The sequence below is a fragment of the Candoia aspera genome, chromosome 8, assembly GCF_035149785.1.
Source record: "Candoia aspera isolate rCanAsp1 chromosome 8, rCanAsp1.hap2, whole genome shotgun sequence".
Lineage (NCBI taxonomy): Eukaryota > Metazoa > Chordata > Lepidosauria > Squamata > Boidae > Candoia > Candoia aspera.
The window spans coordinates 30,066,497-30,083,567 of NC_086160.1; the positions used below are offsets into that span (position 1 = coordinate 30,066,497).

General features: G+C 34.7%; 1 protein-coding gene across 5 annotated transcripts in view; it reads left to right on the forward strand.

The window, feature by feature from the left end:
- The window catches only part of NEK1 (NIMA related kinase 1), a 53,054-nt gene that overhangs the window by 17,628 nt on the left and 18,355 nt on the right, over positions 1-17,071 (forward strand). For 3 of the 5 annotated variants that reach the window (XM_063309714.1, XM_063309710.1, XM_063309711.1), the window contains 11 exons: positions 19-185; positions 268-399; positions 3,647-3,749; positions 6,831-6,914; positions 7,309-7,392; positions 8,868-8,945; positions 10,929-11,024; positions 11,909-12,061; positions 12,542-12,604; positions 13,264-13,495; positions 14,843-14,995. In XM_063309714.1, coding sequence (XP_063165784.1) covers positions 19-185; positions 268-399; positions 3,647-3,749; positions 6,831-6,914; positions 7,309-7,392; positions 8,868-8,945; positions 10,929-11,024; positions 11,909-12,061; positions 12,542-12,604; positions 13,264-13,495; positions 14,843-14,995 — 1,345 coding nt within the window. The remainder of the gene's footprint in view (positions 1-18; positions 186-267; positions 400-3,646; positions 3,750-6,830; positions 6,915-7,308; positions 7,393-8,867; positions 8,946-10,928; positions 11,025-11,908; positions 12,062-12,541; positions 12,605-13,263; positions 13,496-14,842; positions 14,996-17,071) is intronic. The other 2 variants (XM_063309712.1, XM_063309713.1) reach the window with 2 other exon arrangements.

The following is a 17,071-nucleotide window of genomic DNA, read 5'->3' on the forward strand; positions in this document are numbered from 1 at the left end:
TTCTTTTTACATTCATAGGCTCAGTATTTTGGTGGGGGAGGAGCTGTTGTGCCTTTACCTATCCCTGGTCGAGGACCATATGAACACTATCATGCTGTTTTTGATCAGATACAGCAACAAAATCTTAAAATAGAAGGGAAACATACAAACTTGAACGAAAAGCCTAGTCAAGAGCCTAGTCAAAGGTATGTCTATCTTCATTTAGAAGTTCTTAACGTGTAATTCTAGCCTAAGATACTGAAAATTCCTGTACATATTTATCTACAGAGGATCTCCACCTGGAGTTCATGCAGGAATTCATAATGGGCCTGCAGCTCACCATCATTCACCTGATGCTGATGCTATTAGGAAAGGAATGAAAAGATTGGAGGAGGTCTCTAGACAAGCCAATGCAAACAGGTTGGGTAATGATACATGTCCTGTGTGTGTAGATGAATAAACACTTAACAATGAACTGGGAATCACAGGCATGGGTGCTTAAAGCAATACCTTAAAGAGGTGTATTAATTATTTGTGCTTCACACCTTGCTTCTACAGATACTGTGCTCTATTTCATGCCATTAATCTACAATTTTTATACTGCACTTCAACATTATTATTCTTTTAATGTTGTGAAGCCAACCAGAATTGTCTGCAGCTGGGGAGCCTATTATCAATCAAATCTTTATTATGGCTATAGACCAGCATAAGCAGGGTGGAATACAGTCATTAAAAAGCATATAGGATACATCAGAGTAAAAATAAAAATCTAAAAAATTATGAAAAGCTAGAAGATATAAAATACATGTATATGAATTAAAAACTAAGTTTATAGAAAAAGCAAGAATCTAAAAGAAGGGATCGGAGTGTTAGATGGGTGTAGAGGAGCATAAAAGGTTAGTATGTGGAAGACTATCAAGTTAAAGAGAACTCTTATGGAGAACTAGGTGCTCATTAAATCTACTTTATAGCACAGGTGATCATCCAACGAATTTTGAGCACTGCTGCACAGAACCTTGCAATATTGTATGTTGTACCAGAGCTGGTATCTGAAAGCAGCAGGGTGGTGTAAAATTGTCCTGTGCACCCTGGGTATTTATGCAGTAATGAGGCAGTCTACTAAATAAATAAACAAATATTTCAAAACATTGATGAGATGATAATAGAAATTAAAATAGCAAAATAGCAATTATAAAACAATGAATAAATTAATACCAGAAGTAAAATAACACACACACCCCTGTGTTAAAATATTATATGAAACACTGAAGATATCAGAAAATACAAAGGATCTCAAACGGCCTTAAAATTTGCTTATGTGCTTGCTTGTCTACCAAGGTAAGTATTTTAGAAATGGCAATAAACCACCTTTTTCCAAACTTTGGTGACCAGAAGCCTCATCTCAGATATGAAAGAATTCAAAGAAAAATCTCTGTAAAATACTATAATACAAGAACAATCTAACATAGATGTGGGCTCTTCTCAAGGAATCACAGGAAGATTTTTTCTAAACAGCTAGTATTGTTGGAGTTTTTAAACCTTACCCAGTATTACTCATCCTTATTAGTTAATAGTATTGCTTCCATTTTAGCACACTTAGTGTTTAAAATCTAAATAATTATGAGGGCAAAAATATTACAGTGCTGGTAATGAATAATTAACCACTGAAAATACACTGTTCTAAAAACTAATTTTCACTGGATTAATTTCAGTCTGGTGAATCCATCAATGAAATCAGCATTGTTGGCAGAACAGGTTCTACCTCCCTTTTATATTGTACAATGCTGATAACGATTTTAAAAAGTCAAAATGCCCAGTGTGATATAATTATTTAAGATTAAAAAAAATGTTTACAAGCAATGCTATACTCAGTTGCTAGTTTTCAGTAATGCAAGTTTAATTTATCCCAGTTTTAAATTTCTCAAAATGCATCTAGTGGAGAGAGCTCCTTTGCTTTAGTCTAGTGTTTAGATTTCTGTTACCCATAGAACTCATATGCTTGACTTGGAAAATCGGGATAGCTCATTTTTTTCCACTCTATTCCACACTGGGCTGTATGACAGCAAGAGATACCAGGATGAGATTTTTGAAGAAAGTGAGTTTGGTGGTTCTAATTCTGAAACTCATTTTCAGTATACCTTAATGTCCTATTATGGAAGATATATTATGGGTGCTAGCACAGGGACCTTTCACCTTTTCACATATTTCAAACTAGTTTTTAATGTCATGTTAGTAGTAAGTACTGTATCATCAGTTTAAATTCCTCCTAAGCAATTTCATGGGGGTAAAAATTAAATATTCATTACAGTCTAAAACCTTTAATAATAGTTCTGTCCAGTAGATATGTCTCTTCATACAGATCTGGAGGATGCAAAGAGTGGCTCTAAATCTGCCATATTCCTTTTGGTTGACATGTTGGTTAGTCTAATAGGAGTTGAAATTCAACAGTTGCAGTGGGTAGGGAGCTACATAAGATTTTAAAATTTCCAAAAATTTTAAAACAGTAGAAACCTGTTTTTCTTAGAATAAAAAAAACATGGTAATGTTGGAGGAAAATAAAACATATAAATAACTTATGCTGCTACTAATGTCTACCCTACTCGCAGTGTTTTGGGGCCTAATAGGGGATAGGAAGAGATCCAGCAACTCCTAGGTTCAGAGTCAGGAAGTAAAAGCAAGCTCCTGAACAAAGAAGGACTGATTACTTCTTGTGTGAGTCAGGGCCCCTTGCAAGATGGAATGCATTTTTGTTCTTCCATTTGAGAGCTGTGTAGCTTGTTCTTCACGTATAGGAATTGCAATGATCTGGTAGTCTAAACTGTCTTACATAAAAGTCTTCCTGTTACATGGTTTTAGAAATCATTTTGGGGATTAAAACTTAGCTGTCACTATATACTTTCTTTAACTATTGCGTGTATCATTTTAAAAGAATTAGGAAATATTCATTTGTTTCCATTTGTGGGGAAAAGTGAAGGTCATGATAAAATTAGGACAATTTTTTCTCTTTAATTTTTCTGTTTTTTTCCCTTCTGCAGTTTTACATTTCTAGCTATATATCATCCATGTGTATTATAGGTCAGAGACTGCTGCTTATAGTGGTAAAACCAATTTTCAAGTGTTTCAGTGATAGACTGAAATAGTTTGGGAATATTCTTAAACTAGTAATTGTTACTGAATTGTGTTGCATCGACTACTACTTTATAAACAGATATGGTACATGTTGAGCTGAAAATTCTGCATTTTAGTAATATATTATTAAACAATTTTTTTCTGGGTTCAACCATCTGTTGTGCATTTGAAATCATTATTTGGTGCCAAGCTGTGGTTGGCATAAATCAAGACTTGGCATTGTCTGAACTAAGCACTATTTTAAACAGTTTAAACTCTACTTATATGAGGAATGGTTACAAATATATGGAAGAAAGTCACTGTGGTTGTTAACTGATTCCATACAAGTTGGGCTGCTGCTTGTCAAGTGCTGATGCCCTCTTTTAATTCTGCTTCTCTGATTAGTGGTGCTGATTAGCATTGTTGTCCTTGCACAAACTTTTCTAAATCTACTGAAAGCTTAAAACCAAATTTGTTTTATAGTATTCTTCAGTTTTTTGTGATTACTTTTATATATATTAAGATGTATTAATACATTAAACTTTTACATTTTACTCAGGCAAAAAGCGTGGATAGCTGCAGAAAGAGCTAAACAAGTTGAAGAATTCTGGCAACGGAAGCGAGAAGCCATGCAAAACAAAGCCCGCGCTGAAGGACATATGGTATGAAATTGGCATTCCTACTGTGCAGGCATTTGAAACAGCTCAATTGTTAACTCTTATGTACTTGAAAAATCTATTAACTTTATGATAAGGCAAATATAATTCTTACATCTTAGCATCTTGGTTAAACAGTCCATGAAAAATAAATGGAAATGATTTGTATTTTAAGATTACTTATTCTCAAGAACTATTTTACTTCTCTTATATGTTTTGCATCTTCCTTTTTATTTTCATTACTACAGGGTGGCTGTAGTTTGCAGTTCATATACTGTAGCAGTAATAGTCTTAATCCCAACATGTATTTTAAAATGCTGTCCTGTGTGTGTTTACTTGAGAATAATTTTTAGACTTCTGATTAGTCAAACTGCATTGTAAATTAATTTTAAAACTTGGGCAAACAAGCATTCTTGCTTTTTCTAGTAAATTCTTCTTAACTAGAGCACTTTTCAAATGCTGTGCTGAGATTTAAGGGAACAATGGAGAATTAAAGTAGAAAAAAGAAATCCTGCAGTATATATGGGAAGGCCTAAAACAAATTATTCCAAAGTACAGCTGCATAGCTGATGTTATTTTAGCAGTCTGTAATCTATTACACAGCTGTTCTTATTAGCATGCTGTGCTATTAATTGATACATAGGTTTTATATATAATTATGTAAAAATTTATTGGCCTAGTTCATGTGAATCAGAAAACCATGGCTTCCCAATACATGAACAAGCCATGGTGAGTTTCTCCCGTCTTTTCCTTCTTTGGCGTATGAAAGAAGAAACCAGAAGCTTCTACTTTTAAATCAATCATGGGGAGCTGTGATTTGCCTGGAATTGCAAACAAAGCCTTCTACTGTTCTTTGTATTTAAAAGAAGTAAAGATAAGCACAGATGTCTGGGGCTTGTTTCAGCTTATTTGAAACCAGGAAATTATGTCTTTGTTACACTGTATTTGAATTTGGCCTCCTTTCTCTTATTCCTTCATCAATCAACTTTCAGTTCTGAATTTGTTGTAGTTCTGATAATGCCAATATCTAAATAGACAAAACAAAATACGGGGATAAAAGGGTTTATAGTTTTTAATTTAATTTGTTGGAGTTCAGTACTTAGATGAAAAACTTCAAAAAAAACTTCTTCTTTTGGTTTTTTCTCTCCTCAAGAGCATTTTGATTAATACCACAATTCCTCTGTGGTACATCCATTATACATTATAGACATATGTTGATACTTTATAATATTTGCTAGCAGATTTGTTCTATCTCTGAAACTCAGGACTTGCTTTCAGAAAGGAATGGTAATAAACCAAAAAAGGATATCATTTCCTTTTTTTAACTGATTTAAGTAGGTATAAAAATGACTATAATTACATGAAAATGCTTGGTGGCAATCATCTGTACCTTTGGATGAGAGGAGCACCTTTAATAATTTTGCCATGATTATCTGAATTTCCATAATTTTTCTTGTTTTGAGGTAACTTTTTATCCCTTCAACTTAAGAACATGAACACTCTGGCATTTCTAGCAGACTGGAATGAATGAACCATCAATTTTACTAAGGCTTAACTTGAAGTCTTACATCCAGTATCTGTGGGAGTGTAATCGGTCTGGAGATGCTCTAAAGGCTTTCTCCATAGGACTAGGGGCTCTCCCTGAGCAGTGGGAGTTGTATTAAACGGTGATATTGGAAGAGAATTGTTCAAAATCAGATATTTTGTATTAGTGGAGGAAGATACAAAATACTGTATGTTGGGGTAGGAGAAAAGAAAAGATTATTTGTATAGGCTGCCTTGTGCTAGCATACACGTAAACACAGTCCTCCATGTAATAAGACCACAATTTTGCCTTGGGGTAAGGTTGCACCTTTTTTTCTCATTGATAATCTAACAGTAAATTATGTTGCTTTTAGTTAATATAAGAGAACAGGAATTGTCTGACAGTGTTATTGCTGTGCTGCAACTTAGTATCAACATAAGTAATCAACATTTTTGCCCTGCACTGCACAGAACTCTCTTAAAAATGCTTTTGAAACATCATTCAGTATCAGTGCTAAAGTGGGGTATGAAAAGCTCAATTTTGTGAACTTTGCCTTCGTAGTGTTTAAATTTAGAAAAAAGTGATATTACCGTGACTACTGATAGGAAGTGAGGATTCCTTTTATACTATTTCATCTATGAGTGAATTAGGCTTAGTGTTTGCTCTGGAAACAAAGTCCTGATTAAGCTATCAAAAGATTAAAGCTTTCTAACAAAAAAGGAAATCAGGTTCATCTCATGGATAATGGTAATGCACATGATATGAACAGAAGTTAATCTTAGTGAATGAGCAATTTAGAAAAATTGATAATTTCACTAAATTAAGTCATATATGAGAGCCAGTTCGGTTTAGTGGTTGAGGCAATGGCTAGATACCGGGAGACTCTGAGTTCTAGTCCCACCTTAGGCACAAAGCCAGCTGGGTGTCTTGGGCCAGTCACTTTCTCTCAGCCCTAGGAAGGAGGCAATGGCAAACCACTTCTTGAAAAACCTTGCCAAGAAAACTGCAAGGACTTGTCCAGGCAGTCTCCAAGAATTGGATGCGATTGAACAGATTAAAAGAAATATGTACATTTAATTCAAAGTATTTCCAAACTTTATCACTGAGTTATTTATAATATTATTCTATTGTTATGGTATGTATTCATTGTGATTCGTAAGAATTCTGGAAGGTTTTAAAATTATCGTTGAAACATTTCAATATGCTATAGATTTTTATTTTGAGATAAATAAAGTATTTTTATTTTGAGATAAATAAAATATTTTTATTTTGAGATAAAATATTTTTATTTTGAGATAAAATATTTTTATTTTGAGAAATATTGGCCTTTATTTTGAGAAATACTGGCCTTCAGCAAAAATATCAGTGATTCTACAATTTTAAAGGAAATAACTAAAAGATACACAGCAAGAAGAAATGGAAGAAATTTGGTGATTGTTTAAGAATGCATTTTTTCTTTAACTTTTCCATTCATTGGTGATGATCAAATGTTGATTAATGTAAGACTAGATAATGTGATGGCCCTAGCTATTCTTGAATTTAATACATTAAATGGTGAACAGGACACACTGCAAAACCTGACAGCTATCTATGGAGGCAGGCCCATTTCTTCAAGAGGAAGGAAAGCCAGAAACAAGGAGGAAGAGGTACGCTTCCTGCATGTTTTCTGCCTTCATTGCATAAATAGAATCCCATTCTCTGCCTCATTTTTCTGCATGGATGTATAATCAAAGGTAAAGGCTTCTTTAGAGTTTTAATTAGTATGAACATACAACTCCTAGAAATGGCCCTTTGACAAATTACTGTATTTGTTACATAATACTGTCACCAGAAAAAATAATTCATTTTCTCTTAAAACAGAATCAGATCTCATCTCCTTTGATAGTTATTAACTACATCTCATGATACATCAGTGATGGGTCTGCTGAATTTACTTCTCTCCCAAAGAGATTTGTCGCATTATTAGCTTGTGATATTTGAACGAATCAGCATTGCTGCAACTTTCCTTAGGCAGAAAGGTCTCTTTTTATTTTCTTTCAGGAATACTTGGCAAGACTAAGGCAAATTAGACTTCAAAACTTCAATGAACGTCAGCAAATTAAAGCAAAACTTCGTGGACAAAAGGCAGGTTGAAAGTATCATTATTGATCAGCATGATTGATTCATTTTAATTTCTGTTTAAGTGTGGGCATTTGCTGTAGCTCATGATCTTTTATGCTGCTTTTGGCTTAATTTCAAAACTTCTGCACAAGAGATCAGTTCAAGCCCCTGGACCTCTGGGTTTTGTGCTCCTGCCTATTCTGTGCAGTATGCTGATTGAAAAGAGAAGAGCATACAAGGAGGGAAAAAAGAGGTGTCAGCCCTACTCACCATGAAGCCTCCCAGTGGACTGTCTGGGAGTGAGAGAACACAACACTTGAAAAATAGTGGTCCACTCCTGATCTAGATTATCAATGACATCAACAGTTTTATGGAAAGTGCTCAGTATTGAATCCTGTAATCTACACAGCAAACTACTTCAACTAGAGATGAAACTAAAAAAGTAAAGTCTGCTTCAAGCTGAGCATGACTTCTTTTGATTTCATTGATATATGTGCATGTAGTATTGTCTTCTCCCAGTCTAGCCTATAGGCTGAGGATTACCTAGTGGTCTCCATCCAAGTAGACAGGGCCATCTCTGCTTAGTCCTGAGGTCAGCATTGTCTCATAGAGTAACTATACATAAACACATATGAACTAGAGCTCCAGGATTATGTATAAAAATAACTGCTATTTTCATGTGATGTGAATCGTAACCCTCCATTCTGGCAAATAGGCCAAGTTTCGTAAGCTCAGAGAATGTAGAGAAAAATACCTCTAGCTGTGTAGGATTCATGACCACATGCAAACTCTATCCACTCTTGTCTGTCAAAAGCTTTTAGAGATACTGTAAAAACATCTTTAGTTGCTTTTTGGTTCAACGGTACTTTTACTTTTGTCCACTGGGGGGAGCGCACATGCTGAGTCAAGATTTCGTATCTGGATAATTCAGAAATATTTTTTTTAGTACAAAGTTGGGTTAATCTGGCAGCTAAGTGGAAGAATGTCATCCTGGACATGTATTTGAGCTAGATTATTGATTTGGTGATCAGCACAAGCTGATAGATGAGTATCAATCAGCGCAAAAAATATTTTTATATTGCTGGCCACTTAAATTAGCTATGTTCTATTCATTTATTCAGAACTGGAAATATAATCTAAAATACTGTCTCCCTGAGCTATCTTATAAAGAGCTCAGTACTTATGCAGTAGCTTGGAAATCTCTGAGTGGGATGTTAATATTTGACCTGCCATTTGACTTGACTACATAATCTGGTTTGGAGATATTTTTATTTTTAGACATTTTTATCCATAGAGGTTCCAGAATAATCCATGCCACATAAGATATGTTGTAATGTAACCAAAAGAGTTCTCTCTCTCTCTCTAAAGAGATGTCTCTCTTTATTAAAATAGAAAGCATCTGTCTTTGATTTTGAAATGTAGTTCAGTTATATTGTTATTTTTCTGTAGTTATGCTTGACATTATACAAAACTGATTTTTTGAAAAAATAATTTTGCAGAATGAAAACGGTGGTTCTCCTCTCCATGAAATAAATGAAGAAGCAGAATTAAGGCGTAAAAAAATTGAAGCACTAAAGGTGAAGAAAAATAGCTAAGTTGAAGTGGTAGGATGTAGTTATTGTATGGATTTCATAGATAGGAATGAGAAGGACATGTTGTTAATCTTCTGGGGGGAAAAAAAAGCCAGAGTCCTTAGTTATTAGTTTATTAATAAACAATTGGAAAAACAAGGTTCTAGTATTTGCTCGGCACCATCATAAAATCCATAAATGGCAAATTAATGAGACTCCTATTGAGAATGTGCATACCTATAATATCTTGGAGTAGTGTTCCATGCCTCTTTATCTTGGAGTGCACATCGTTCCTACTGGGCTAGTGTTACTCAGTGTAGCTCCACATTTGCTTTTAATTCAAAGGAAACATATTATATCCCTGCAGTCTGTAACATTGTCTTAGCCAAGGCTATACCTCAGCTTCTTTATGTTACTCAGATCTGCTCTCTTACCAAGTTCAATACTCTTGATGTTGTTCAAACTAAGTTTATTAGAGCCATTCTCAGAGTCTCGGAATGTATTGGAATGCCGTCTTACATTTTGAGATGGGTTTGGTTAAAATGAATTTTCTTCCCTCTAGGTTTGGTTCCTTTGGTACTTAGGGACCACTTTAAATCAGCATAAGAAAGCTAATTGGGTTTCTCAGTGGAGAGCCTCTGCTCATAAGGCTGTGAAAATGCTAGAAGTGCTCTGAAGCAACAGATCTGGGATACTGACCTTCAAATCAATCTAACCTTAATGTCTAGTCCTACAATTTGGGTAATTCTTCCAAAAGGGTTTGCGCCAGCCTCCTATCTATCATCCATTACAACAATGAAATTTTGAAGGGGTTTTACTTTAGCTAGGTCAGCACATTGCCTTCAGTAGTTCTTTTTGGGTGCTATAAGGATACCCCTGTGCACCAGCACTTATGCCATATGGGGATGGTGGATCTTTAGAGTCTCCAAGCCATATGCTCCTTTGTTGTCTTTTGCTGTATACCTTATATTTATATTTACATCAGATGGATGGATGCCATTAATGCTGTGTCATAAGATTTTTTCAGTTATATTAGAACAAAAAAAATTACATGCTTTGGTTTGGAATTTGCATTATCTCCAAAAATGGCAAAAAATGGCAGAGAAGTGGAGGGGAGAGACAAAATAAGATACTGTATTTAAAGAGATTTGGTTGTAGAGAGATCACTGACTGGCACAAAAAGTTTATTATGAAGAAAGAAAGGTCTGCATCTATTCATTTATACTTGAAATAATTTATATGCATCAGATTAGGTTTTTTGTTTGTTTAGCATCAATTTCTAATAAAGGAAAATGCATCTGTAATACTAACCAGTAGGGCACAAAGCCAACAGCCTTCTCCAGTTCCATGTCCTTCAACAGCTGTATTTACACATTATTTCAGTAATTGCAGCATTTCCATTGTTGAAATCTACCTACAAGGAAGATGAAATACTGATGTTAAAATATTAATCTTATAATCTTATTGTAAACCACCCAGAGTCCCCCATGAGGGGGAGATGGGCGGTGAATAAATTTATAAATAAAATAAATAAATAAAGTTATGCTGCTGGTAACAACTGGTTTTTGCTAACCTGTGCATGATAAACAAAGATGGTTCTACAGTATAGCACAGCATAAAGTACAATGCTTTATTATTGTTAGAAGTATGCTGCCTGTATCAGGGATGCTGTCTGCAGTGCAAATAAATCTATTTTTGGTGCGTATTTATTTCACAAGGCCCAAATCCCATGGGTGATGGTTAAAACAAGACTGACACACTGAGAGCAACGACTCTTCATATGCATGAAACTGAGATTTAATAGTATCCTGTAGGGATCTAATGAGTTAAAATTCAGGACAAAAAATATTCAAAAATGACTTATTATAAATATCAGATACTATATAGAAAAGCATATCCTTGGAAATCAAGCTGCTGATGAGTTTCCATAGAATTTAGGGACATCAGGGTTCCTTTCTTTAAAAAATTATTTTTTTGATCACATTCAAGGCACAAGCAAATGCCCGGGCTGCAGTCTTGAAAGAACAGTTAGAACGAAAGAGAAAAGACGCATATGAAAGAGAGAGGAGAGCTTGGGAAGAACATGTAAGAAATGTTAACCAATTGGATGCTTTCTATGTGCTTGCAAAATTTCTTTGTTAAAGGTTTAAACTAAGTGTTGCCTAAGTTTATTGCACTAAGAATATGCAAACAGTACAATGCAACTTAAGGAAAAACTTATTTTTTTTTTCTTTTGGGAATCTGGTCACTAGATCTTCCTGGACAGAAAGTACTCTTAGGGAGTGTCTTGTCCTTGAGCAAGGCATAGCTGAACAGTCTTCCTGAGCACTACTGCTTTTATTGCCTTTATTCCTCTCTTGTCATGTTTCATAACCCTCCCTGTGATTTGTCCTTTAAACTTCAATAAAATGTATTTCAGGTGTTATTCAAATCATATAACAGATTGGGTTTAGATGATGGGGTAAAGCATTCCTATACGCAGGACCCATAAATGTTTGGCTTAACTTTTGTAATCATCACCTGTCCTCTTCCCAAGTACTTGAATGTGCAGAAAATGTGAGGGAAAGTAAAGGGGTTTTTTTTGTGCTTTATAAAGAAGCATAAAAAGTTGTTTCTAAGCAACAATACTCTAATTTCTATATAGTCTAGACTACAGCACAAAGTAACAAAATGTTTTACCCTCATAACTCAGTTTTCCGTAGGGGAGAGATTTCTGTGCTTGATAAAATAGACTTAACTATCACCCTAACCAAATAGTAAAAGTGGGATAGACTAAATTAAAAAGCTGAAAAGTATTTTAGTTTTTTAATTATAAAAATGAAGGTCAGTAATATTTGGAAATATGAAATTGTTTATTGAAAAAGAAATGAAAATGTTTATATCTTTACATTTTTGTGTGATATCTGATACTTCATTACTGTAGTACATATTGCAATATATATATGCAATATATATGATTTGAATTATAGCTACAGCTGGTGTCCAAAGGGATAAAAAATCCAGTGGGAGCTTCAGAATTAAGTCCTACACATAGTAAGCAGGAAGAAAATTCTCCTACCAGACTAAAGTTCAGTTCACCACAAATCATCTCCATGACATCAGCTTTGAAGGAAGTGGGTGCAGTAAGTAATATTATTTGAATGTAATAAAAAAGTTTTGGATAAAAACTTCTCCTGCCACCCCATAATTTCTTATTGTCACCTCAAACTCATTTTTCCCAATATTTTAGACTCCAGAATATTATTGGAAAATTATGATAAAAACAGATCAAAACAAACTTGAACATATGTTTATTATTCTACAAATGATACATTTCACAGCACTGATACCAAACATGAAATAAACACATACGTGCATGTCCATGAAGGGGGATGTTCTATCAGTGTTTATAAGTTTTTTAGGAATTCATGGCTCAATGTCAAATAAGTAGCATAAAATTAGCCTTCTGTTGCATAAATTCAAGTTACTGTCGAAATTTGGATTATAAGGAATATGTAATTTAATGTCAAAATATTAATGGTACAATGCAATGGCAAACATTATCTTTTCCATCCTTATGGCTATTAATGTATTTGATACACATTTTCAATCTGGATTTGTAGGATGAAAATGTAGCAGCTGCCCAGGAAGCTCTAGGAGATATTAAACCTGATCTTTCTATTCAGGTAAGTTTAATTATATGGGCTTTGTTTAAGTTTATTTTGTTTGTAAGTCCAGTATTATGTTGGTTAAAATAACTTCTAATAAAACCTTTGCTTGCATCCTGAACCATTCTTAAATCAGTGCCTTTACCTAAATTTTCAAAAAATTCTTTTAATTTCTTTTTACAATCCTTCAGTATTGTTTCTTTATGTAGCAACATTTTGTTTAGTCTCCATCTAAGAGAGTTGGATTTTCTTTTATAAACCAAACTCACAGGATTATGATCTGAAAAAGTCTTTGGTAATAGCTTTACTTTAGAAACCTTAGTAGCCAAGTTCTTTGAAATCCAAATCATGTCTATTCTTGAAAAGAATCTATGTCATTCAGAAAAGTAGGTATACTCTCTTGAATTGCCATTTTTCTGTCTCCGTATATCAACCAGCCCTCAATTGTCCATCAAATCAAAGAAAACTTTTGATAATTAGCCTTGAGTGATTTTAATATTTTTCTCAGAAGTTCTGTCTGGTTGTGGGGAGATCACTCCATTCCAATCCCCCATCAAACACCAATTTTCATAAGAGAAATCTGTTAATCTCTCCATAAGTCGTTTATAAAACAAATCTTTGTTTTCATTTGGGGCAAAGTTTATTTTTTTGTAACAGATTATTTTTTCTGGTTTTAGAACAAGCGAGAAATACTTCGAAGGCTGAATCAAAATCTTAAAGCACAAGAAGATGTGAAAGAGAAAAGGGAGCCTGAAGACAACTCTGGAATCCCTGTGGCTGGCGAGAATCACCACCATCAAGAAGAAATATGTCCAGCTTCAGCTGATCGAAAGAAATGGGAAACAAAGGGACAGCTTGTAGTTCCACTAGCGCAATTAACAATGGAAGAATCCCTCTCTCAAACAGAAGGTAAATTGTCTTTGTTTTAAATTTGCTTTTGCAATAACATGCAGATACTTATTCTCTCATGTGACCTACTGATACTTCATATAGATTGTGCCTATTTCACCAGAGGAATTGTGCAAATTTCATTGCATAATAGATCAGATGTGAGGCAGAATTCAACAATGGGCTGATCTTCCCACCACCCAAGAAAGAGAAAGATATGATCCAGATTTTTTGCCTTAGTCTAGGGGTCTTCTCTTCCTGTTCATTTTTTAACTTTGTACAATAAAGTAAACCTTTTTTACTTTTTTCCCTTATGCTTTTAATGGATCTGTTAACCTAATCTCTTAAATTGTTTGCCTCTTTACCCTTGATTCCTTTTTTTTTTTCCTGAGCTCTGTTCTGACTTTCCTTCATTCTCTAGCTTGCTATATGGCATTAATAAGAACAGAACCTAGTCTGCAAAACAAAAAGGTAAGAGCAGGTCAACCCAAAGGGTTTTTGGAGCATCCAAAGAACCTGTGCATACTCAAACCATCTGACACTGATCTATGATCATAATAAACTTGTAACTAACTAACTAGTTAAATCATCTGTTTCATTGCTTGGGAGTTGGCAGAGTTTTTTCAATTAATCTGTCCTATCTATAGAACCATCTGTCCAATCTTTCTCTGTGCTGTAACTATGCTGGAGCTAAGAGATAGTTCAGTGTCAGTGTGTTAAGGCAAAGAATCTGAATCACATGCTCTTTGCTTGAAAACAAGGTTGAATGCCTTGTTGCATGAAGTTAGAAAGGATCTTCATAATAAATGGTAAGTATTTTATTCTTCACTCTTTACATTTTGTCCAGAGTCTCAATATGACACATAGTTTTAGGCTAATGCTGAACATATAAATATTAATGCTCTTTGTTTTCGGTGTTGGAGGTTGGTATTCTCCCCAGATAACATCTGTTCACTTTATTAAATATATGTGAAAAATAAAACTTAGGTCACTAAACCTTTTCCTTTCCCATTTATCTTTTAAAAAATGGAATAATTATTCTTAAATTCTACAGAATTGTTTTGCCAACTAGTACTAATCAGTGGAACATCTTTTTAAACGAAATTAGTTTGCATAAATATAACTCATATTAATTTATACTAAATGAAATTACTTTGGTTGGATAAAAATTGGTATATTAGAAACACATTTACAGGCTAGTATGGTCTCACTTTACTCATTTTAAGAATCAATTAAAATTTAAAAATAATGGAGAGTTTATTCAGGGATGGCTCTCTTAGCTTTCACTGAATGTACAAAACGAAGTATCTTCCCAAATACTGTTTCTTAAAGATAAATTTTGGCTAACGTGTTAAATTTTTCCTACAGCACAAACATTTGGAGAAGTTATTAAGCTAGATGTTACTGAACCCCAGCGAAAAGTATGGGGTAATAGCTTCACTGATTCTGTATTGAAGATACTTGGGGAGGCTGAGTTACAGCTTCAGACAGATGTGATGGATAACTTAAATATTACCAATGGTAAGGATAAATTGAAGCTATAATTTGGAGCTTTGAAACCCATATGAGGCTTATGTTTTTGAATTTTTCATGAATTATAGTCAATTAGCATAATATTGAACTAATCATGTACAGTTTTCCTTGACTAGCAGGGGCGTAAATCATTTAGCACAAACTTCTCCTTTACTTTGGCCCTGAATATTGGCAACTCAGATTAGGTTTTTTTAAAAAAAAACTAAGAACCATTACCTAATACAGCAGTTTTCACGCTTTTTCAAGCCACAGAACCTATTTGTTTTTTTTTAAATTCTTGGAATCTGATCAAGAGTGGTGTAACTTCTGAATGGCAAGTCCCACCCTTCCGCTATGACTTAGTGACTTAGAGAAAGAAAAAACCTTTCTACAAGAAATGGGGGTGGGGGGGGAGGCAGGCTTAGTCTCTTGCAGAGAGGTTTTTTTTCCATTAGTCCTGCAGATCGCATTCAGATCTTTGGGTTCCATGGAACCCAGTTTGAAAAATCCCAGCCTAATATGTATTTTATTTCTGTGTCTGGGTTGCAAGGTTATCTGGATCTCCTTTTGGACTGTGGACATGATTAAAGTGGATAGGGTGTTACCTAACTTGTCTTCTGAAATCTCTGGACTGGATTTGTGCCTCACCTTTGGGGCCAGTGGAAATGTGACTGGCTGGAACTGGGAGATGTCAGCTCCTTGCTGCAGGACTGGCCAATACCTACAGCCTTGGAGGAGACTGTCATTGTGCCCCTACTTTAAGAGCCGCTCCCTGTTTTGGCCAACTTTGACAACTATTGCCCAGTTTAGAAAGATTGTTGAGAGCATAGTGAGAAAACATTTGCAAAGCACCTTGTTAGCTTGTTTATTATCAATGTTTTTGTTATACTTCTCACTGTGGATGTTTTTATTGCTAACTTTGTGTAAGCCACTGCAAGTCTGTATGGATTTGGTAGCATTACAAATAAATAAATTGCAGTGGCTAAGCAATGTGACATACAGAGTTCATATGATGTATGTAAAGAAATACCTTTACCAATATCCAGGTGCCTACTTGACATGGTTTAAGAGATTAATACTGACCTTTGTGTATGTGTACTTTTATATGCAGATGATGCCATGTTTGATGAGAACTTGAATGCTTTATAGTAAATGTTAGGTAGATTGTATGATGCAACAAGGAATATGAATCTGGAAACTAGGGTATCAAAGATCAAAGTAGTAGTAGTTGATGGAGAAAAGTTGCGGGTTACATAAAAAACAGGAGCAAATTTCTATACCTTAAAGAATGTTTATTAAAAATTAAAAATGTGCAAAATGCTTGTAGACAGGGAATAAGTAGTGTGTGGTCTGTTGCAAGGAAGAAAACGGCTGTGTGTCAGAGCATGCTTCTGCCCACTTTGTAATATGGAAGTTGAAGTTGGGTGTATTGGGGAGAAACATAAAAGTAAGCTGAATGCAGTGGGGATAGGTTATATAAGAAGTGGAGAGAACAAGAGATAAGGTTAAGAATAAATGGATGCTGAATAAACATGGATTGAATACAAAAATGATCAAGGTGACTTGGTTGCACAGAGAAAATCAATGAGGATCATATTGCAGAGCCAGTTTGGTCCAGTGGTTAAGGCATCAGGCTAGAAACCAGGAGACTGTGTGTTCTAGTCCTGACTTAGGCACAAAACCAGCTGGGTGACTTTGGGCCAGTCACTTTCTCTCAGCTTTAGGAGGGAGACAATGGCAAACCACTTCCAAAAAACCTTGCCAAGAAAACTGTAGGGACTTGTCCACGCAGTCACCAGGAATGAAAAACTGACTCGAAGGCACACGCACACACCCCTCCATATTGCAGAACAGATTTATGAAGATACAATGAAAGGATTGAGAGGAAGAAGAAAAATGTCATGTAGTTAAGAAACTAAAAAGAGAGAAATGAGATGTTTAAAGAACAAAAGGCTGTGTATGAAGTGATGTATGGAAGTGGAAAATAAGGATGGTTTTCAAAGATGAAAAGGTATAGTAAATGGTATTGGTTTCCTTTTCTTTCTCTTGTCTCATGTATTTACATTCTTTGGCTTATTAGTTCTT